Raw genomic sequence first — 8,346 nt, 5'->3', positions numbered from 1 at the left:
TTCATGTTAGCCTGTTGCTGCATCTCAATATGAGTACGATTATCACTTGGACTTTCGTGCATGTGCTCATTACATGAGTTGGTATGATTACTGTATGGCCGTTGCATATGGTCGTTATCCAGAGTAGTATTTTATATTCCTTTTATGTTGAATTTGTTGAACTATGATATTTAGTGGATCGTGTTTAACTATATCATTTTGGTTTTTACTATTGAACTTAGTTTTTATTGTGTTTGTAAGTTGGTAATATGTTGAAACATTATGCACTATTATTTATTTTATGAATTTTATCCTACGTACTTTGTATGTTTTTTGTATTTTTTTTTTCTTGATTCCTCTGGGTAAATACGGTATTTGACGGTATTTATCAACGGTAACGGTAAGTTCAACGGTACCGATTTTTTTTTTTTTTTTCAACTTTTCTCGGTATTTTTGTATTCGGCTGCTTTTGTTAATCACTTAATACTGTAGGAAGTAAATGAATATATGTAATGTGTGAAGACTGAAGAGCCCTAAGCATCTTTAATGGTTTAGCTTAGGGTATTGCTTAGTTAAATAGTATTTTTGCCACATAGATTTTCTAGAGCTAAATAGTTAAGCAACTAGCTTAAATTAGCCAATTTGCTTAGATTTGCTTAGCTAAATCAATAGCCAATATGCAAAATAATGGTTAAGCAACTAGCTAAATATTTTTGATATTTGCAAGCAAATCCCTACAATTCTTAAAGAAAACCCCCCAAACCATTTATCTTAAACCCTAATGCAAAACCCCTTGTCTAATCTTCTCCCTCCCTGAAACCCTAAAATCCGCCATGGGAAGGCCCAAATCCAAGCTCGTCCGAAAGCAAAACCGACTCTCGGAGGAACAAGAACTGAAACTCCTGAAATCATGGATCGAGGCGCAGAAGCCTGAGAGCGGAACGAACCCGCTCTCTCTCCCTCCGCTTCCCTCCACCGCCAAGATCGGCCGAATCGACTCCGGCGGCGGAATAACGTCGGAGTTCTCGCGGTACTCCGGCGTGAAGTTGTTCGACCAATTGCCGTTGTCGCAGAAGACGAAGGACGGTCTGAGGCAGTCGAATTTCGTGGAGATGACGGAGATTCAGAGAGCCGCGTTGCCTCACGCGCTCTGTGGCAGGGACATTCGCGGTGCAGCCAAAACTGGCTCTGGAAAGACTCTCGCATTCGTTATTCCGGTTAGTGATTTATTGTTAAGATATGAGGTTTACTTTTTGGTTTCAGAGTTGAGCTTCATTTTCTAGCTTTTATGTTTTCTGGTGTTTGGCTTGGCTGAATTTCCCAGCGGTTTTGATTGTCTGAATTTGTTTTGCCTTTTTCGGTTTGTATTGTATAGCCAAAAAAATTTGTTTGCGTTATAGATTTTGTTACTAAAGATATTTCCATTAAGAATCCAGAACTTGCAAAAGTTCTGAATGTCATTCTAGCCAAACCTTCAAGATTTCTAACAATTGGGTGCCGAAATTCCCTCCATTTCAACTTTGTTCTGACTTATTACCTTTCTTCTGAAGTTTGACGATCGTACAAGGTTTTTATCTTAGCGATTTTGATTAGGACATAGAAACTGCGGTTTGCCTTTTTGTTTTGTAAAGCCAAAAAAATGATTTTCTTGAGATATTTTGTTGTTCTGGTTATGCAAGGGTATCCGAATCTAGCCAAATTAATTAATCATACTTCAAGTTTTAAACATTTGGGTGCCAAAACTCTATCTATTTCCTTTTTTTTTTTTTCCGACTGATCGCCTCGTCTGAAGCTGAGTTTACAGGTTAATCTCTTTGCAACGTATGAGAAATCAGCGGTTTTTTTTATTTTATTTATTTACGTAACTTACCATCCATTGTAGGTTTTGGAGAAACTGTACAGAGAGCGCTACGGAGCCGAGTGTGGAGTGGGAAGCATCATCTTGTCCCCGACAAGAGAATTGGCGGATCAGATCTTCGAGGTTCTGAAATCAGTCGGAAGGCACCATAATTTCAGTGCTGGACTTCTGATCGGTGGTCGAAAAGATGTGGATGTTGAGAAAGAGCATGTCAATGACATGAACATATTGGTTTGCACTCCCGGCCGTCTTCTTCAACATATGGACCAGACTGTCAATTTCGACTGTTCACAACTTCAGGTCTAGAATCAAGATTCTTGCTAGATATTTTCTTTCTCTGGTTTTTGGTTGCTTTTGTCTCTAATTTCCGCAGGGAATTTCCTTCCTTTGCCAGGGAACAGGTTTTGGTCCTTGATGAGGCAGATCGAATCCTCGACGTGGCATTTAAGAGTGATGTGAATGCGATCATTTCACAGCTACCGAAGAAGAGGCAGACATTTCTCTTCTCGGCAACTCAAACCAAATCAGTCCAGGACCTCGCGAGACTTAGTTTGAGAGATCCAGAGTATATAAGTGTTCACGAAGAGTCTCGTACTGCCACTCCCGCAAATCTGCAACAGACTGCGATGATTGTTCCACTGGAAGAAAAGATGGACATGCTGTGGAGTTTTATAAAGACCCATCTCAATTCAAAGATCCTTGTGTTTTTTTCTACCCGCAAACAGGTTAGTTTTTGGTAGATTGTGTAAATAAATTATTTCGCTGTCTCATGATTGCTAATGTTTTTTTTCATTTTAATTTTTTTTTCTTATCGGAGCTAATGTTAGTTTATATGCAGGTAATGTTTGCTTTTGAAGCCTTCAAAAAACTCACACCTGGAATACCGCTGAAGTGTCTTCATGGAAAGATGAAGCAGATTAAAAGAATGACTGTGTATACACAGTTCTGTGAGGACAAGCGCTCTGTTCTTTTCTGCACCGATGTAGGCTCGAGGGGTCTTGATTTTAACAAGGGAGTTAACTGGGTTGTTCAGGTAAGCCTTGGTTCAGTTCAAGTTTTTAGAATAGTTTTTTTTATCAACAAGCAAAACTTTTCATTCAGTCTAGCTTGGATCGAAAATGATGTTTTTTTTAATTTTATTTATTTATTTATTTATTTTTACCGTGCACAGGTGGATTGTCCAGAGGATGTAAACGCATACATTCACAGAGTCGGTCGCACAGCTCGTTACAATTCTGTTGGCCGATCAGTAATGTTTTTAATTCCCTCGGAGGTTGAAATGCTTAAGAAATTAGAAGCGCAGAAAATAAACATCCGAAGGATTAAGGTACATTTGAGCATGCTGTTCTACATTATATATGATGTATTATATATCATCTCCTTTGTATGGCAATTTTAATAAACTTTTATGCCGATTTATCAGGCAAATGCAGAGAAGATGCAAGCGGTTTCTGGGCTCTTGGCAGCTTTGCTAGTGAAGTATCCCGATTTGAAGTCCAAAGCTGAAAGGGCGCTTTTGACATACTTACGGTCAGTGCACAAGAACAAGGATAAAGAGATCTTCAATGTCACAAAATTAGCCGTCGATCAGTACTCAGCTTCGCTTGGTCTTCCTATAACCCCAAGGATTCGGTTTTTGAATCAGAAAGGCAATGCCAACAAAACGGTGGAAAATTCTGCTGCTCCTGAACCGGAAAGTTCCGACGAGGAAGACGAATTCAAAACAGATCTTGAAGAAGCTGCCGATGATGATGATATCGGTGACTTGAAAGGAGAGACCGTGAAAAAGACTCCTCTTTTTGGAGATGATTCTACTGACGAGGAAGGACCAGAAGTGAAACTAGCAGATGTCGTGTATGTCACCTTTCCTTTTTCACTTTCCCTAATAATTTTCAAATTAGCAATGCAAATGTGAAATATGAGAATGTGTGCCAATTATGTCCTCTTTTGCCCTCCGTTGCTGGTTTTATTTTTATATTTATGAAATGGTAATATATGCTCTTTTTCGTCCTACTAGTCCGGTGGCTCGGGTTCCGAAGAAAAAGAAGTTGAAGATCAATATCCATCGGCCGATCGGGACCAGGGTTGTATTTGATGACGAAGGCAACACTTTGCCCCCACTTGCAGCGATAGCCAACACAACAAAAGCCGGTGATAAAGTCAAGCTTGATCCCGGTAAATATTGTTTCTTTCTTCGCGCCCAAGTAACGTGTGCCGTTAGAGAAGGAATTCAGAAATCTGATATTCTCTTAAATATATATTACGATGTGTTTTGGCAGATAAGAAACAGGAACATTACAACACGATGAGGGAAGAGATGAAGCGAGCAGACAAGGAAGACAAGGTTCTCGACCGCAATCGCCGGCGAGAGAAGAAATTGAAGGAGAAATTAAAGAGGAATAGGAAGGACGAGGAAGACGACGAAGAAGAAGAAGAAGAGGAGAGTGACGGCTATGATAATGTTAAGAAAGGAAAGTCTCGTCGCAACAAACGAACAAAGATAGCGAATGACAGCGACGGAGAAGAAGATGCAGATACTAAAGCTGGCTTTGTTGCCGACAAAATCTCTCTGGCCGAGCAAGAAGCTTTGGCTCTCAAGCTGTTAAGTTCCATGAATGAATAGCTGAGTTCGGAAACTATTTCTCACAAAATTTTGATCACATATTTATTTTATTAAAATCCTAGTTTGTCAGGCTTTAATTTACTAATAGCTCGCAATTTCATTGCCCAAGTTTTGAATGAGATTTTATTTATGTTTATGAAAGATTGTTTATACTGGGCGAGTTTATTTTAACAAAATGAAGTTCACTTCAAATGTTACATCCAAGTGCTCATTGACAACATTGCAGAGATCTATTGCAAATGTGGTTTTTATTGACAAAACGGTAAGAGACAAATAGAAGCATAAAAAGAAGTTTGGCTCGTGATTTTGCGGTCACATTCTGCTCCGAACCAAGAGCTCATTCTTCATTTGGTCCCTCAAGACTCGTCTCAGTAGCTTATTAGAAGCCGTTCGAGGAAACTCAGGGACAATCTTCACGAAACTCACCTGTCATAAACCATTTCAATCTGTTAAAAAAAAACCCCAAAGCACAAGGGAGCGACCCTAAAATTATATTTCGAAGAAAATCCAAACCTTGAACAGAGGATTAAGGTTGCGCTGAATGGCTTTTGAGAATTTCATCTTGAGTGTTTCCGCTTCCGATTCACATCCGTTTTTCAAAACGACAAATATAACGAGAAGTTCTGGACCACCATTGACCGGAGACACGCTAATGGCCGCGGTCTCTGATATAATACCCTCGTCGGATTGGTCACACACTCTTTCTATTTCAACCGAACTCGTCTGCATATTTAAAACACTTGTTTAGGTAAGTATCAAAACATACATATACTCGCAAACATTTTACCTTGATTCCACCGAGATTCATAGTGTCATCGGCTCTGCCTTGAACGACATAAAAGCCTCCGATCATTCTCCTAATAATGTCGCCGTGTCTCCTCAGACTCTGCCGATCCATATTTCAAATATAACACCCGGTAAAAATCCGATTTTCTGCTTCTTATAGTGTTGTCATGTAACATAAAAAGAGAGTTTTCTTACCATTCCGTTGTATTGTGGCATTCCCTCGAAGTAGACCTTTTCATGATCGGCATTAAGTAGCCGATCGGTGGCTCCCATGTAAAGGGAAAACAAGCCTACTTCACCGGTGCACGGCTCATCGTCCGGCTGTGTCATATTAATTGATTAAAATTAGAAAAGAACCTCGGTTTTCGAAATAAGACAAAAGCTTGGAGAAATACGCGTACATAAGGACTCCCATGTTCGTCGAGAATGACAAAGCCCGCTGTCATCGAGGCACCGCTGAACGTTCCAAAAGCTTGCGGCCGAAGTAAGCTTCCTTGGAGGTACGATGAAGCGAGCTCGGTTCCTCCGCAGCACTCGATGATGGGCTTGTAATAGGCTTGCGACGAGAGCCACAGATCGTCATCGACGTTCGACGCCTCTCCTGTCGTAGCAAACACCCTGCAGAGATATTCATAGTAAGTTACTTGTCTCGCAAGAAATGGATTTTTTTTTTTTTTTTAAAAACAAGTTAATTACCTTATCTTTGTCCAATCTAGGCCCTTCATACACTCCGAACTCTTCCAAGCTTTGACGAGACTCGGAATCGTACCTAACATCGTTACCCCAGCATCCTGGCCACAGATAATAATAATAATAATAACAATCGAATTCTCGGAACCATTTCCGGTCTATAGAAAGCGTTAAAGAAATGAGAATGAACCAACTTGAACGAATTTTCCAAAGCCGCGCCCGAGAGGCGATCCGTGGTAAAGCGCAAGAGTTGAGCCAGTCAGAAAGCACGAGAAGAGCAAGAGCGGGCCCATAACCCACCCCAAGTTCGTGGGCCAACATGCCACGTCACCCACTTTCGCGTCGATTTGGGCCCACATTTCGGCACTGCATCTGATCGGAGAAAGTTGTGTCCATGGAATGGCTTTTGGATCCCCTGAAAACAATAATGTCAAAGACATTTCTACGATTTAAAAGAGCAAAACAATAGTCGAACAAAACAATTTCGCACACGCCTGTGGTTCCGGACGAGAATAGTATGTTTATCACCGCGTCTATTGGCTGATGGAACGGAGAGTAGTTTTTTGATCTGCAAACAAGAAAGAAAATTACTCGTACGCCAGAGACCATCATAAAGAAAAAAGAGAGGTTTCAAATATACTTTGAATGGCTAAGGAAGTGTTGCCATGACATGTCTTGGTCTCTTAAACGAACGCCGATATCGTCCCCGATCGCCGGAAGAACAATTGCTTTACACGATGAAGCTTCCACAACTTTACTGCAAGGACGAACGTAATCGTTGATGTTTTATGATCTGTTCCCTAAAACTCAAAGAGGAAAAGAGAAACGGCGTATTTATCAAATACCTGTATAGCGGAAACTTTCGACCTCCTCTTAGTATGAAATCCTGAACACAAAATTGGCTTTAGATATCATCATTTCTAGAGGGTTGCGAAGAAAAAAAAAACACCGGTTGAGAAACTACCTGAGTGAAGACAGCCTTGGCTTTGGAAACGCGCAACCGAGTAGCGATTTCCTTGGCAACAAAGCTATCGGCTATGGACACGACAACCATTCCCGACAATACAATCGCGAGATATATAACGACCGCGTTGGCAGTCATTGGCATGTCTATGGCGATCGAATCTCCTTTCGAGAATATCGCATCGAGCCCGTTCGCGACAGTCCTGAGTATCATCTCGATTTTTTCATATATTGAATCAGCAAAGTATGAACAAGAGATTTTTTTAATAATAATAAAAAAAAGTAGCCGTACATTACTTGCTCCCTAAGCTCCCTGAGTGTGATGCCGTTGACGGCGGAATCGTCGGAACCCTCGTCCCTCCACACGATGGCCAGACTGTCGTCGGTCTTCCTGGGGTTGGAGCTCGGAGACAAACAACACTCGGCTATGTTGAGAACCGAGCCCGGAAGCCAAGACCCGCTTGGCTTCGACTTGTCGGACCTGTCGAGGATACACTTCGGAGCTTCTCGGAACGTGACCGAAAGCTCGTCTATGACGATCGACCAGTATTCCTGGGTTTGGGTACAACATTTTTGTTTTGGGTTACTTGAGACGCAAGGCAAAGCAAATCCACAAAAGGTAAGTAGTACCTCGGGGTGTTGAACAGAGTATTTATGGAAGAGACTAAAACTGGATATGGGATCTTTGTAAGAAGTTCCCAGAAGCTTCGGGCCGTGCTTCTCCATGACGCGTCCCAGGTTTGATATCTTGGATTCGTCTCTGCGCAAAAATAACACGAATCACCAAACTGAGAGCGAGAGAGAGAGAGAGAGAGAAAGAGAGAGAGAGAGATTACAGAGAAGGAAAGAAGAAGAGAGGAGGTCCAGAAGAAGAGGCGTCCCAGCGAGAGTAGACGGCGTTGTAGACCAAACGGTGGACGGCGTGAGGGTACCACGGCTTCAGCGCTCTCCGCCCAACCACCTCTCGCCACGTGTCTTGCGGGTCGGATCCGGTGCGGAGGATTGTGTGGAGCTCGTTGGCCTCGTCGGGGGTGAGACCTGCTTTGACCAAATCATCCGATAAGCCGATCATGGTCGTCATTTCTTCTTCTGACGCTGAGAGTGAGAGCAGTGTATAGATACGGCGATGGGTTTAATTGAAAGATATAGACTCATTCACTCACTTCGGACTTTTCTTGTCAGAGTTCAATGTTAGTTGAGAAACGTGCTTTGCTTAGCGGTCCCACTCGCCCACGTGCTACAATCAACTCTTTTTTTTTTTTTTTTTTGAATTTATCACCCAAGTGTTATTGTATCATACAATTATAGTAATAATTTCATTTAATAATGTACAAGCTTAGGGCCTAGAATTGGAATTGTCCATAACTGTAATTAATTGCGTTGAGGTTGACACCGTTTTAAAGATGATATAAAGTCAATTTTTTTTTTTCATTTAAAATTTATATGC

The 8,346-nt window shown here is 41.4% G+C and overlaps 2 protein-coding genes across 3 annotated transcripts; one reads left to right on the top strand and one right to left on the bottom strand.

Annotated features, from left to right (window-relative positions):
* The first annotated feature begins 736 nt into the window (after window positions 1–736).
* LOC149386902 (DEA(D/H)-box RNA helicase family protein) lies at window positions 737–4,594 on the top strand. Of its 2 annotated transcripts, none has more exons than XM_089624641.1 (8): window positions 737–1,196; window positions 1,862–2,137; window positions 2,239–2,562; window positions 2,781–2,870; window positions 3,009–3,164; window positions 3,261–3,691; window positions 3,855–4,012; window positions 4,117–4,594. In XM_089624641.1, exons 1-8 carry the CDS (start codon window positions 813–815, stop codon window positions 4,458–4,460), a joined length of 2,163 nt encoding a protein of 720 aa, XP_089480767.1. In that variant the 5' UTR covers window positions 737–812; the 3' UTR covers window positions 4,461–4,594. The 2 variants fall into 2 exon arrangements, with proteins under 2 accessions (XP_089480767.1, XP_089480766.1); XM_089624640.1 differs by having other exon boundaries at window positions 2,676–2,870.
* Window positions 4,570–8,030, bottom strand: LOC149386901 (putative CoA ligase CCL12). Its single transcript, XM_089624643.1, has 14 exons — window positions 7,736–8,030; window positions 7,530–7,659; window positions 7,192–7,451; window positions 6,901–7,102; window positions 6,782–6,822; window positions 6,577–6,693; window positions 6,431–6,504; window positions 6,131–6,351; window positions 5,943–6,037; window positions 5,648–5,864; window positions 5,442–5,567; window positions 5,248–5,346; window positions 4,974–5,183; window positions 4,570–4,886 (listed from the first exon to the last, which is right to left on the bottom strand). Exons 1-14 carry the CDS (start codon window positions 7,978–7,980, stop codon window positions 4,773–4,775), a joined length of 2,151 nt encoding a protein of 716 aa, XP_089480769.1. The 5' UTR covers window positions 7,981–8,030; the 3' UTR covers window positions 4,570–4,772.
* Window positions 8,031–8,346: the final 316 nt, after the last annotated feature.

The sequence above is a fragment of the Urtica dioica genome, chromosome 8, assembly GCF_054948205.1.
Source record: "Urtica dioica subsp. dioica isolate 48M chromosome 8, U.dioica_male_clone48M_v1_H2, whole genome shotgun sequence".
Classification (NCBI taxonomy): domain Eukaryota; kingdom Viridiplantae; phylum Streptophyta; class Magnoliopsida; order Rosales; family Urticaceae; genus Urtica; species Urtica dioica.
This window is presented reverse-complemented; position numbering and strand designations above follow the sequence as displayed.